The sequence below is a fragment of the Watersipora subatra genome, chromosome 3 (assembly GCF_963576615.1).
Source record: "Watersipora subatra chromosome 3, tzWatSuba1.1, whole genome shotgun sequence".
Classification (NCBI taxonomy): domain Eukaryota; kingdom Metazoa; phylum Bryozoa; class Gymnolaemata; order Cheilostomatida; family Watersiporidae; genus Watersipora; species Watersipora subatra.
The window spans coordinates 32003748-32019366 of NC_088710.1; the positions used below are offsets into that span (position 1 = coordinate 32003748).

Below are 15619 nucleotides of genomic sequence, written 5' to 3' on the forward strand. Positions count from 1 at the left end.
GTTCAGCTATTTGCTAATATTTTAAGAATGAGCGGTACATGCGCAAAGGTACAGATTGTAATATAACAAATGTTACAGGCACGTATGCATGTATACAAAGGTACAGCTTGTAATATAACCAATGTTACAGGCACGTATGCATGTATACAACGTACAAATAGTCTTGCTACTTCTGAGCATTTTAACCACAGTCAAAGTTAACCGTTAACGATGAGTTAACAACATCTACCTGCGGAGCTCACCTTGTTAAGAAGATTGATTTTAGTGACCGTATTGTGCGCGTCCCCCGAAAGCTTGATAAGCATGACAATAAGCTTCACGTATGCATCGAGGGTCTTGAAACACTGCGCCCTCACCAGGTTTAGACTGTAGCCATATGTTTTGAGTGTACCGTAAGTCACTTCTACACAAAGCTGTGCTGATGCTCGAATGAACCGTGTGATCAATTCATCACTCTTGAGTATGCCTTGCTGTTGCATCTGGAAAAGAAAGCCTGTTGTTATGGACAGTTTCATGAATCTGCAACTCTACCATATTTCATTTACCATATCAGTTTGCACTGTACATAAACGACTAAGCACAAATTGATGATTTACAATTTGTATTCTTATAAACAAATGTTTTCTTAGGTAGCATGTGCACACAATGGCTAGAAATGGAAATACTACTAGCAAGACAGTGTCAAAAGGGGTTCCTTAAACACTAACACATCAATAACAGCATGTCGATGGCATGTTTTATAATTGTATGAGTTTGTATCTTGGCTGATTCACTCTTCATTTTATTTTTCAGATCGCAATATATTTTTTCAATTTAGTCTTTTACGTTCCTGCAGGGCAGACCACGAATCATTCTTCATTAGTGAGGCACAACAAATGAAAGCTTACCAAGGAAGTGGACCAAACAAAAACTAGCTCTTTCCCTCAATCATTTGAACTCTTGCATTTTACTTACATAATCCATCCGTGATGTAGTGTTTGTACACAGTTCCAAATCAACAGTTAGTGTATACCTAACTACCACGGTTAGCTATTTACAGAATTGGTAGGCCGAGACGATTTCAATGAATAAGCTTGATAGGGATTACACATACACCATCAAATGGTTGGTTGGCAGTCAATTGACAACAAACTAACTTTGATTTTAGGAGGGAAGGTGGGCGAGTGACCGTACCTTAAGGCTGGTGGATAATGGTGAAATTGAAGGCTATCAACAGAAAAAAAATAACTGAAGACTTACCTGTGCCACAAACTGATTAAAAACAAGTTTTCCCGAGTCTCTAAGCATTGTTGGATTATGATAGAGGTGAACCCACTCCCTAAGCAGAAACTCAGTCTTTTCCTGTAGACCAGGAGGATCGTTGGTATCCTTTGCCTGGTTTATGCCTGATTGCATCATTGAGGTTGGACCAGAGGCTGAGCCAGACAGCAATCCACCATCATTGCGCTGACGCAGGCTCTCTAAGAGTGCTGGTAAACTATCATTAAAAAAAAAAACAAATAAGCAGAAGATACCCCTTAAACTATATACAAAGCGCAGACATACGCGCAGCATTTGCATGCCTTTTAATCAGAGGCAACAGCTGCGCATCTATGAAATTCTAAACACCATATAGTAACTATAGCATACCCATCAAGACTCTGTCGGGCTGCCATTGATGTTTTGGCGAGACACTCTATGGTATTGGGTAGATCACTCTCAGTAACAGAGTCATCTCCTTTCTCTTCAACAATTAATTTCTGCACAAGTTTCATGGCATGGCTGACTGCCATGTAGTTGGCACCATTATCCATGGAATTGCACAGTGCAAAGTCATATTGAGCTAGGTTGACAAATCCAGCCCTTATGAAAGTCTCGATTGCTTCCTCATTGAATCTGATGTCCTCCCTGGACTCCAGGATGCACCTAGATCACAAAAGGAAAAAGTTACACCCATTGCTAAAAACTCATGTGACTATACACAGCTTTACGGGCGTGCAGTAGATATCAGTAGATGTATGCACAACATCATGGTGTACCAGCTCTTGCTAGTAATATATATCGCTGACTACATCAGCAAACCCACCATAGCAGCAACCACAGAACTAACTCATACAATTCATTTGAGGAGTATTTATAATGAATGTATGAACATCATCAATTACTATATGATATTTTGATATAGCTAGGTGGTAGGACCACCTAGCTATATCAAATCACAGCACAAGAACACATAGACACATTCCATACACAAATGTTGCAGTGCTCAATTTTGTATCTGATTTTAAAGAATAACAAATATTTAAGATTCCAAGTAACTTCCCTGTTGTCCCCCAACACAGCATCAAAGGTTGAACAAATCCCGATCAAAGTGCCAAATTTATTATGTCCTGGAACTTGGGAAGGTCTTCTGATACCCTATTAACCCTGGCTGTTTTTGTCAACGCGTGTCTGTAACCCTGGGCAATTTTTCCAACAATTCAAAGTTTTTAAACTTTTCTTAAGTATATCTAAATGTGCTCATAATACAATGATATTCGATAAAACACTACTAAAAAAGTTGGGCAATCCACAGCAAATGTCATCAAACAGAAAAAACAGTACTTCATCATTATTCAGGCTAAAACTAAGAAAGTTCAAAATTTTTTATAAACTCGTAAAAATATTTACAGTAGTATCATATCCATCGAACACATGTTCATCATCATTTAATGACTTTAAATATACTAGAAAAATATAGTTAATATAATAAAACTAATTATTTGCATCATAATCATTTATTACCTACCAACGAATGAGCCACATCAATTTTTTTCGCGATATCGTCCTGATAAACATTTGTTATTACAATAGAGGAAGTCGATACATTCCCGGGCTTTCGTTTTATGCAAAGATTAAACAGATTGGCTTGCGTTATTGCTTAGAAACGGCGATTGTAAACAGAGTCGTGTCAAGGCCAGTTTTGCGGCCACTAGGGTTTTTGACACACCCTACGTAAGGCCACAAAAGTGGCCGTTAGGGAGCAAAGTGTTAACCCTTCATTAGGCTACTATTGCAACTTTTACCACAAACGAATTCATCCATGATTCTGCATCCATCTGATTTGCATCGAGTTCAGCCTTAACAACTCACCTCGTGACATGCTTATTCACCCATTGAGAACCAAAAGCCTTCGGACCTTGAAGGCTTTTTAGTATCATGAGATGGTAGTCACGAAGCCGGTTGGCAAACTGTGAATCGGTAATGGCACTCGTGTAAAACTCCAAGAGACCTTCCACTGTCTGCAAAACCAAATGTTCAACTTTTGCGCAGCTGTACAATGACTATTATTTCATCATGGCACCAGTTAGTAAAGATTCGCAGCTGCATTTTAGACTAAAAACCCTGAAATTATGCATGAATGTCTACTCTGTCAAACCATTGCAACAGACTTTGTTGCAAGGAAGCATAGATAAGAGCTCAATGACAAATAAACACATCGTGTGTAAACGCACACACAATCACATTAACGCTTTAGTCTCATACAACATATGGCTAGAGTTGTCTCCACATGGTGAAACACGCCTCACCAGTCCTTGCTTTAAAAACGGCAAAACAAATATACCTTTTGTATTAAGGTAACTGCTGTCATGGCAACATCACGACTTTGGGTACATCCCTTTAGCAGATCAAGGAGGTTCTGTGAAGCGGCTATCTGTTGTGGATATGATGCAGAGGCTTGGTGTGATGAAAGAGATTGCATTTGTGTATCCAGATCGGCAGCAAGTCTTTCGTACATAGCACAGACTTCCTCGGCGACAAAGTTCTACAGAAACAAAGAATAAGTAGAATACAATACAAATCAAAACCTTTTGTCAGTTTTCACGGCAATAGATCTAAGAGTATGTCTCACATTGTGTTGTTTGTTGTGAACGCTGCTCTGCTGCCCAAGAAGATCGCTGAAATTGGAACTCGAAGAAGTTGAAGCGAAACCTGGCACATTGCGTGCAAACTCTTCATAAACACTCATTTGCTGGGGCGCAGCACTGCCCGGCTTTAGTCGTATCGCTTCCGGAATGTACTGCATCTGGTAGCGCTGGGCCACAGGGTCACAATACCTTCTACCCTCTGCTCGTGCTGAGGCTCGATATTCAACTTCCTGGAGAGACATGTACATACTCCATACCAGGTAACACGAAAAGAGAAGCATTCTTTCTAACCGAATGTTACAGACACTAGAAGAACACACCAAGCAAACTCAATCTACCGAGTGAAAGATACCAACCACACTAGAAAACTATGTCAGAGAAAGACGGATGACAGAACTTACTGTTGCCAGTCGTTTGTCTATTTCAGGAAGAGCCTTCTCTACTGCCGACTTTTGAATGTAGGCACACGCTAGCTCAGCATTGTCCTGAGCTATAATCTGCGCAGCCTGCTCAAGCAGCTCCTTCTGTTGGGGAGTCGCTGGACTACGGAGTGCACTCAAGAAGAGCTAAAAAGACGGTATTGGCCCAATAATAGATCTGCTGAAGGATTGAAGGATTGCCTTGAATGCTATTTCTGCAGATAATCAAAGACAAAGAAACACTCCTACCCGAGTGCTAGACCCTGGCATGTCCTGAAGTAAAAAAATTGTAAATTCCAGTGCAGAAGCAGAAGGTTTATAAACTATTATGAACTATTGCTAGTCACTACCAGGTGAAAAGTGTGAAGATAACGCAAGATAAAAAAATTAAATCGATGTAAACTTCCAGCTAATATCACTTCGACTAAATTTTTAAATTCGACAATGGGCTTAAAAACTTGAAACAACTTTTGACAGAAGAGCAAATGTGACTTGTGCGCAACCAAATTGATCATAAGCCAATTACATATATGGAAACATTATCCCCTATCAGATACAAAATTTTATGATTTCTAACACAAAATTTGTCTTTTAGGAAACAAACTTAACTTAAAGTTACCTTTTGGTAAAGAAGCTTGTTAGCTTCAATTTTTATGCATGTTGCTTACATGTTGCCGACTTGTTAGCAGCGGCTATTCCACATTTCTCCTCATCACCAAAAATGGAATCATTATGGCAGAACACAGGATACTTTTGAAAGAATTATAGGATAAACTCAATACGTTAATTCATTATAAACCTTGATATGGGTAGGTAAAAATACCAACTTTATTTGACAAATTATTAAATTGCAGCAGTAATAGCAATTTAATACAGGGAATGCAAACATACCATCAGTTTGAAAATCTACTGTAAGCAAAGACAACTTAGAATACACGACTTTAGGTCGCAATTCAAATGGGTTTGAATGAACTTACAGATTTGAGGTTGTTCTGTAAAGAAATGACCAGTGGGTCTCTGCAGGTTATCAGTGCTATGCCAGCCGTCATGCTGCGAGCGAAATGATGCGCAGCCCCCATCATGCGTTGTTCCTCTGGATCCAAGGCAAAGTCCTGCAAATAGTCAACATAAGGTTATAATTGGAGACAAGACTCGCAGTAAGGGAGAAGTAGAAAGGTTCAAAAGAAGGTAGGTGATAAGTGACTATCCAACATATTACGATGTGTGGAGATTGTTCACCAAATAGTCTGGGCCAAGTTTAACAGTGCACACAAAAATCGTCGTCTTATATAATGACAATCGTTTGGTACATGAAACTCGCGGTGTAAAGCGTCGACTGACAGTAGTTTTGCTTTTAGTTGACTGAAGATGTTCTTTCCAACAGTACAACAAACAAGGGTGGACTCATGGAACAGCTTTATAAAGGAAGACTCGCATGCCTCAACACAGCGTGTCTATTTCTTGTACCATGAACTCATTGTTGCAAAAGTGAATATAGGTAGTTTACGCAGATGTACTATTTAGTGCTAATAGAAAGGTCATGTGAAGGTCATGTGAACAGCTGATAGCAAAGCAAACAAGTAACTGATTGATATTTTGTAAGTTAGTGTAGGTTCCGTTACAAAAAAAACCTGCAATCTAATGGATTTATAATCATTTTCAAAAGTGTCAACAAATGAGTTGATGTTAAACATAATAATCTAACATTCTTCTTAAAATAACCATAGAAGCTTATCAAATGAGTTTCATGAAGTCTGCAGCTGTTTTTTTATAAAAGACCATTCTTCAGCAAAATAGTCAAAATTCTTACGAACTTAACCTAGAGAAAGGTCCATTTCTACATTGATCATTTGGCAATAGCACAGAGTAACAGTCGAAAGATTGCAGGTCATTTGGCCATAGCACAGAGTAACAATCGAAAGATTGCAGGTTAATAGAGAATGAAAGCCTATAAATTTTTTAAAGAAAAGAACAGGCACTACAACAATAACACTAACTACCTTTTTAATGATATTCTCACAAGTGTTGAGAGCAATCTTGATACATCTCTCAACCACCGGTGGACACAGGTCAGCAATTGTCTTCTCCAGGGCTTGCTTCACACAAGGCTTCAGCTGCTTGTGCAACTCAAACAGCTGAAGCTAAAATCAAATATTTGTTGAAATTTAGTAGGTGGAATAAAGGTAGGAACTCTGGCATGAGATTGTTTTAAAAGCAATTATTTTCATCATTTGAATTCTAACATAATGCTCACTTACTGCAACAAAAAGCACATTGTTGAACTTGGTAAATTCAAAAAGCTACTCATGGCGAAACAATAACTAGCTGAGTAACGCAAAAAGTGATAGGGAATTGATCGAATTCTGTTTAAATAGCTCCACTCTCCATGAACAAATACAGAACATTTGTTACAAAACATGCTGATACTTGATGTAAAGGATTTGTTTTACTAGTAAAAACGTGACGGCAGCTGCTGCCAGAATGATTAAACATTGGGCTGTCACATAATAAAAAAACACATAAATCTGTGGTCTTTGAATGGCAAGTCGATTAGTTGCTTTAGACTTAGTGTTTTACACCTGTGTTTATCTCATATTTGTTGGCCTACCAAACAATCATAACTAAGGTCAACACATCTACCTTTGAGTTCGCTAATGCCAGACAGTTACAGCTCAGATTTCAAGAGAGACAGTACGCATATAAACGAAGTAATAGAATAAACTTGATATACAAAGAACAATTAATTCTGCTTGGACATTCAATCAACTAGCATAATAACTCTCAGGATTAGAAGGCCGCATTAAGGTATTTAAGTTTATAAATTCAATATTGCAATTTTATTGTATTTGTATCTTTTCTGCAACCACGAACCTGGCATTTTACTGCATGTTAAGATTGTTGTTATAATCAATTTTATACTATTTGCATATGCATGCTGCTGACTTACTCTAATATATTACAATATCGTTTACGTTTTCAATTTACCAACTGTACTATGTTATAATTTTTAGTGTCACGGTGTAGCCTACTACATGGTAGAAATACATATTGAACAAAATATACAACTACACACCTTTCTACCAGCTTACATCAGTTAACCTTAAAGCTTGACAATCCGGGAGTTGTTACAGTGACACTTATGGCTAGTGAAACTTATGGCTAAGAACTACAACACACCTCAACCCAGACATGATATCGTCACTTCTTGTCTAGTTAGTCAGGTTTTTCATAGTTAGGTAGCATGGTGTTTCACATGTTTCATATGTATCGTATTCTTTTTGCACCTTTTAAGAGCCAGGTCTATTTTTTAATAGACTTGCCCACCCATTGCATTGCCATTTAAAGACCTCGTTTAATTAATAGAAATTACTTTGGTTTTACATGATGTCACTGCTTCATTAGTAGAGTGACTCTGAGAGCAGCTGCCATCAGATAATTAATTAAAATTACAGGAGGTCATTTCATATGCTGTTTATTTGACACTGTGAGGGGCAATTCATTTTAATCTTTGGGCGTTACAATTATAATCCACTACAGGGAGTTGTTCTCTATTACTGCTAACAATTACACCACTCAGATTTCATGAGTAATCACACAAATTGACTTGAAATGGCTGCAAAGGACAGCAGTGAAACAGACACACCCCCACAGATAAATGAACCCAATCATGGTGCAGAAGCAAATGAAAGTGGAATTGTTAGTACTCAACAAGAAACTGAAACAGAACACATTGCAGCAAGTGACAAGCATACACAACTAGGTGAATCAAACCACCTCACAGAAGCAACTAATAATGCAAGAGCAGACCATGCAAGTAGTGTTAGAATCTCACAAAGGAATGTAAACAAAGCTAAGGTTGAAAATTTTCAAGCTAAAACTGATGCACAAAGTCAATATCATGAACTAATGCTTCGTGAAATACAAAGAACTGCTGTAAACACAAACTACGATCGCTTGGCACAAGTAAAAACTGAACTTGAAAAGTCCATTGCTAAAATTCACACAGAATACACTAAATTGAATGACTAACTATCTGGAGCACCTAAACCTATTGGCCTTGAAGTTGATAGGCTCACACATGATAACAGAAATTTAGTAGACAAACTAAAAGAGTTGATGAGCCATCTTAGTGCTAAACTCCGCAATGGAAATGAACCACAGAAGGCATATTCCTTAAATTCTCGGTCAACACAGACTAGCACCAGTGGAACATCCACCAACTCTAGCAGCTCATCAAAGCTACGTCGTAAAGCTCATGAAGCAAGAGCCGCAGAAGAAGCTAAAAGGGCTGAATTACAAATGTTAGCTATACAAGAAGAACTAGAAACAGAACTAGCCGAGCTCAAACTGCAACAAGAGCTACAACTCGCTAAAAAGCAACAAGAGATAAAACGGGCAAAACTTCAAGGCGAAATCACAGCCGAACAAATAAAACGACAAGTGTTAGAAATAGCAGCAACAGAAGAAGAAGTTGAAGCAACGAGTTTGTTGAGATTACCAACACCAAAAGCACCTTCTGTGGTTTTAATTAGCTCAGAAACGCAAACAGACGCCCAAGTACATAGAGCAACAAAAGCAAGTGAACCTGTTAGGCTAAAGGCTACAAGAGCAAATTTTAACTTGGCTACCAGTGAGCACGAAGTCCAGCACACTACAGATCAACAACAATCAACCCCCTTACCGAGTCTACATAGCCACCTTCAAGAGATGCAGATAGATAATCCTCAAAGACAACCCACTCCAAATTCGGAACACTCATCACTAGCAGGAGCCATTGTGGAGGCAATTAACTACGCTAATGAACACCCAAAACTCAAAGTACCAAAACCCTTCATATACACAGGAAAACTCACAGACTATCCTGATTGGAAAACATCAGTGAATAGATTTATTCTGGACAGAAAGGGCAGACCGGAAGACAAATTAGCTCTTCTACGCACATATCTCAGTACGGACCATCACAAACTTATCAATGCATACTGCACTGTAGGAAATGAAAATGCACTGAAAGAGGCTTTGGAGGCTCTAGACGAAGAATTTGGAGATGAGTTCCAAGTTGGGAAAGCTTACAAACAAGAGCTCTATCAATGGCCACAAGTGGCTGCTAATGATCCACAAGCTTTGAAAGAGTACTTGGGATTTCTGAAGCAGCGTTCAGCTGCGATGGTCAAAGTGGCGAGCCTAAGGGAGTTAAACACATTGTCAGAACAGCAAAAAATCATCAAGAAGCTACCTGTGCACCTTGGAAAAAAATGGATACATAAAACAACGAAATACCATGAATCACATGGAGAATGGCCAAATCTATCAGATCTCTGCACATTCCTCAAGTATGAAGTAAAGGTTGCATGCAACCCCCTCAATGACACAGATAACAACAAGAAAGGAGAGAAGGAATAAAGAAACTGACAAATCCCGTTCAAGAGGAATGTGTCACGCTATAGAGTCAAAGACGACACCCAACAAGGGCAAACATTGCATAAAGTGCGAGAAGCAAAACCACTTTACATCAGAGTGTGGATTTCTAGTTAGAATGTCCGAAGAAGACAAACAGCAGTTTATAGCAAGCAACAATTTGTGCTTCTATTGTTTGAACACAGGGCACGGCTACAGAGAATGCAAAACGCCAATAAAGTGCCAAGTTCCTGGCTGCAAAGAAGGGTATGCTACAGTCAACCACAGCAAGATAAAGAACAACAAAAAAGGTAATCAACAGGCACAAAGCAAACCATCTCAACCAAGTCAAACTGTTCAACTAAAGAACGAACAACCAAAACCACAAAAAACCGCTGATGCGACAGAAACTAATGCCACTGAGCCGACATCTCGAAACACTCAATCTAAGGAAGCAGCATGTCACAGTATTCGAAGTGCTGAAAAATCAATGAGTATGTTCATCATGCCCGTCTATGTTGGATATAAAGGGTCATCAAAAGAACTGCTCACTTATGCTCTAGTGGATTCAATGTCAGATCGATCATTTATCAGCGAAAATCTGGTGAAAAAACTTAATGTATTCTCATCTGATACAGTAGAGCAATCTATGATGCTACACACAATGACTCAACAAACCGAGGTAACAAACAAGCAAATACAAGGGCTTAAGTTACGTGGCTATAAGAAGCAATACACTGTTAAACTGCCTTCAATGACAATAACTGCTACCGAAATACCTATTAACAAAGGTCATATCCCTACCCAGGAAGCAGCAAAGAAATGGAAACATCTTAGACACATTTCAGACGAGCTCCCTCCTCTCATGGACATCGATGTTGGAATCCTTTTGGGAGCAAATGTTAATGCTGCACACACACCACTGGAAGTCATCGTCAACACACCAGAAGAACCTTATGCCAAGAAAACTGTACTAGGCTGGAGCATCACCGGCAACCATCAAGCAAACACAGATCAAACCAGCAAATGCTTTACTCACAGAATTATCACTAAAGAGGTGCAAGATGACAACCTACTAAGAAAAGAAGTCGTGTTTGCACCAGACTCATTTGTGCCCGCACCACAGCAGATCCTGAACATTTTGGAATCAGATTTTCAGCCCACTAATGAAACTACAGGATTGTCTATTGATGACAAACTTTACTTGTCTATACTTACCAAGGAGACCTACCAAGATGAAAAAGATCTAGAACACTCAGGAGCAACCAAGCAACTTCACAAATTACACCCATTTGTGGACTCTGATGGACTCCTCAGAGTTGGAGGCCAACTAAAGTATGGTCATCATCTAGAATATGGTAAAAAACACCTTATAATTCTACCGAAGGACCCCATAACCATGCAACTGGTGAGGCACTATCATGTTCTCACGGGCCACCAGGGACGACGATCAACACGAGCACAACTGCACCTCAGAGGATATTGGGTCATAGGACACTCGATCATATCATCAGTTATCAACTCATGCACAATCTGCAAAAGACTCAGAGCAAACCTTCAAGGACAGCAAATGGCTCCAATCCCTAAAAAAAGAACAGAACCTTTTCCACTATTCACCTACGCAGGGTGTGACGTATTTGGACCATTTATAGTAAAAAAGCCTGACACAAACCGCACTCACTGGCCCCTAGGAAAGATTGAAGAAGTTATGCCTAGTGCTGACGGGCTAGTAAGGAAAGTCAAGCTGCAACAAGCAAACAAACAAGCTGACAAACGAAACAAAAAGGATAACGAACAATCTTTCTACGAGCGACCAGCTCACAAGGTAGTTTTAATTTACAGACCAGAACAAGCATAGTGCCAAGTATACTCACATCATACATACTCAATACTACTTACAAAAACATATGCACGTTAACCACATATACTAACCCATACATCACATACACATATATACCCTCATGAACATAATAAACATACATATACGCCATGTTAGCAGTATGACGAACAACTTCATAAATTAGCCCTTGGTATTTCGTGGTTCAGTTTACTTTTTAAAATAATTACTAAAAGGTTAATTTGCCACCTCCCTGTGTCAAATTAAAGGGGGGAGTGTAAAGGATTTGTTTTACTAGTAAAAACGTGACGGCAGCTGCTGCCAGAATGATTAATCATTGGGCTGTCACATAATAAAAACACATAAATCTGTGGTCTTTGAATGGCAATAATATGGCAAGTCGATTAGTTGCTTTAGACTTAGTGTTTTACACCTGTGTTTATCTCATATTTGTTGGCCTACCAAACAATCATAACTAAGGTCAACACATCTACCTTTGAGTTCACCAATGCCAGACAGTTACAGCTCAGATTTCAAGAGAGACAGTACGCATATAAACGAAGTAATAGAATAAACTTGATATACAAAGAACAATTAATTCTGCTTGGACATTCAATCAACTAACATAATAACTCTCAGGATTAGAAGGCCGCATTAAGGTATTTAAGTTTATAAATTCAATATTGAAATTTTATTGTATTTGTATCTTTTCTGCAACCACGAACCTGGCATTTTACTGCATGTTAAGATTGTTGTTATAATCAATTTTATACTATTTGCATATGCATGCTGCTGACTTACTCTAATATATTACAATATCGCTTACGTTTTCAATTTATCAACTGTACTATGTTATAATTTTTAGTGTCACGGTGTAGCCTACTACATGGTAGAAACACATATTGAACAAAATATACAACTACACACCTTTCTACCAGCTTACATCAGTTAACCTTAAAGCTTGACAATCCGGGAGTTGTTACACTTGAAAAAAAAGGAATCGTTGAAGGACTAACTCACATGCTCAGACACTTGGATGTGGGGGGTTAGAGCTGAGGGAGAGGAGACATTTATATCGCTGTAGGCGTACTGAGGGGTAGGAAGAGTGCGAACAGGGGGTACCTGTTGTACACCGGCTGGGAGAACCTATAAATAACAAACGGCATGTCATCTGCCAACTTCCCCTGCGTGCTAGCTCGTAATCAGCAACCTTGGTGTAAAAATGCAAGGTGACCATAGAAATTAACTGGCAATATCAGCTCCACATTAGACATTGAATGAGAAGACTGACTGGGTGTATCTCTATGCTGTGGTCCATTGGCGAGTTGTGCATACTGTTTACAGCTATGACCACATCTCCGATTAAACCACTAGTTAGGAATATGATACCAAGAGAGAACAACTCTTAAACTGCCAGTGAGTTGCATGAATGAGGTCATTTTCAATGTAATTGTTGGACATATTATCACAATGAATGTATAGCGCAATACAACCCGTATTGGATTCTTTGCAAAAGAGTTTTGTCGAATGTACATGTACCTTCACAAACCTAAGTTATATAACAAGATCTGAGGCTATTAAAATCACTGCTACACCAAATCAGAAATTCTGCTTATTGTTAACATTATCAACCTAGCAGGTATCGGTTAAATTGGAAACAAAATACAAACAACGAAATCAACTTAAACATAGCTACAAGACAGCGATTTCACGTTAGCTGTGGGCTAGAGGTCTAGTTAAAAACAAAAATTGAGTTGATTCAGATACAAAGGTGACATTGCATGTTCTAATCTGATCAGCCCTCTCAGCATTTGAATTCATATAACGCTTTGTTTATGTCATAGTTACGCAAAAGTTAAAAACTAGATACTATTTGAGTGCCACGCAATCTACCCCAAAGTCTAAATTATTTTAAAATATTTTTATACCCGCATGCTTTGACACCTAATCCTACCCAAAACATTTTGCTCTTCAGCCAGCGCTTTTAGATTTGTTCAAGTCTAAATCATAAACAAATAACAACGGCGATTTAACTTCATGTACAAATAGCTTTTACAAATTTTGGACTACCCTAGGACACTTACAATATGTATTCGCTTCATCTTACTTTCGCGTTTTCGCGGAGTCACCCTCTCGCGAAAATTTCATGAGCGAAACTATCATAACGAACAAGCGAAAACACGGAATTAAATAGCTTTGTTCATTGATAGTCCAAGAAACAAATGGTAGCAAGCGATCAAATTGCATCATCAATCTCGTCCACTCAATTCCACCTGCGGTTCACAATTACAAACTAGTTCCAAATTGAAAAAAAAATTTCTTACCGGTGAACTGAACCTGAGGAATCTAATTACGTTTGTTCCACTGCATTTATTTTCACATCACTATATTTTCGCACTCATCAGAGATTCGAAATTAAGTTGCAACGAAATTTTACTTTGTATGCTACTCACGAAACTAATCCTAGCAAAATATAAACTTGTGTCCCAAGGTAAACAGGTATGGTTCTCATTAGTGCAGTAAGGAGGGATCAAAAAGGAAGGAAGTGTAGGTTATAATTGCAAGTGGTCACCTGTGCACTCGTGCCAGAGGTCTCAACTTCTGGATTACCAGTCGAGCCTCCTCTCGGTAGCACATTCTGTGCTTCAGTCTTAGGTCGAGCAGTCAACTGGCACTCTATCAGCTCCATGTAGGACTCATCAGCGAGGAAGTTTGTTGGATTGAGACCCTGTCAACAGTAATGACTTGTGACGTCAAGTACCAGTAGCGACAGCACAACTAGAGCATGCACAATACATGTAGCGATCACCCCAGATCTTACAAATGCCACAGAGTAGCCATTCAGTAGCTATGGGCATCGTTGTCATTTGAATAAAAGTTAAACAAGGCAGAACTTACATGCTCGTCTGAAAATGTGTAAGATACAAAGATAAAAGATTAATGTGGGGTTTATTAATAACAAGGCAAATATGATGTATTGAAATTTGAATGTAGAAGGCAGTGTAAATAAATCTGTGCTATTACATATTGTTTTACATTAATTCACTCTAGAACCTATCATGCAATTGATGTTTCACATTTTTCCTTCTGCATGTCTCGGAGAGAAACAGGCTGTGTATCCACGATATCCATGCATTTATGTGTATATCTGTGTATCCACAATATCCATGCATTTATGTGAATATCTGTGTATCCACAATATCCATGCATTTATGTGAATATCTGTGTATCCACAATATCCATGCATTTATGTGGATATCTGTGTATCCACAATATACATGCGTTTATGTGTATATCTGTGTATCTACAATATCCATGCATTTATGTGTGTATCTGTGTATCCACAATATCCATGCATTTATGTGTATATCTGTGTATCTACAATATCCATGCATTTATGTGTATATCTGTGTATCCACAATATCCATGCATTTATGTGTATATCTGTGTATCTACAATATCCATGCATTTATGTGTATATCTGTGTATGCACAATATCCATGCATTTATGTGCATATCTGTGTATCTACAATATCCATGCATTTATGTGTATATCTGTGTATGCACAATATCCATGCATTTATGTGTATATCTGTGTATCCACAACATCCATGCATTTATGTGTGTATCTGTGTATCCACAATATCCATGCATTTATGTGTATATCTGTGTATCTACAATATCCATGCATTTATGTGTATATCTGTGTATGCACAATATCCATGCGTTTATGTGTATATCTGTGTATCTACAATATCCATGCATTTATGTGTGTATCTGTGTATCCACAATGTCCATGCATTTATGTGTATATCTGTGTATCTACAATATCCATGCATTTATGTGTATATCTGTGTATCCACAATATCCATGCATTTATGTGTATATCTGTGTATCTACAATATCCATGCATTTATGTGTATATCTGTGTATCCACAATATCCATGCATTTATGTGTATATCTGTGTATCTACAATATCCATGCATTTATGTGTATATCTGTGTATCCACAATATCCATGCATTTATGTGTATATCTGTGTATCTACAATATCCATGCATTTATGTGTATATCTGTGTATC

The 15619-nt window shown here is 38.4% G+C and overlaps 1 protein-coding gene across 1 annotated transcript in view; it reads right to left on the reverse strand.

The window, feature by feature from the left end:
* LOC137391639 (CCR4-NOT transcription complex subunit 1-like) overlaps positions 1 to 15619 on the reverse strand; it is a 57784-nt gene that overhangs the window by 11854 nt on the left and 30311 nt on the right. Inside the window, exons 23-33 of the mRNA XM_068078157.1 lie at positions 14110 to 14265; positions 12558 to 12683; positions 6307 to 6447; positions 5284 to 5418; positions 4289 to 4453; positions 3872 to 4117; positions 3584 to 3784; positions 3112 to 3260; positions 1630 to 1905; positions 1240 to 1477; positions 243 to 479 (exon numbers count right to left, since the gene is read on the reverse strand). Coding sequence (XP_067934258.1) covers positions 243 to 479; positions 1240 to 1477; positions 1630 to 1905; positions 3112 to 3260; positions 3584 to 3784; positions 3872 to 4117; positions 4289 to 4453; positions 5284 to 5418; positions 6307 to 6447; positions 12558 to 12683; positions 14110 to 14265 — 2070 coding nt within the window. The remainder of the gene's footprint in view (positions 1 to 242; positions 480 to 1239; positions 1478 to 1629; positions 1906 to 3111; positions 3261 to 3583; positions 3785 to 3871; positions 4118 to 4288; positions 4454 to 5283; positions 5419 to 6306; positions 6448 to 12557; positions 12684 to 14109; positions 14266 to 15619) is intronic.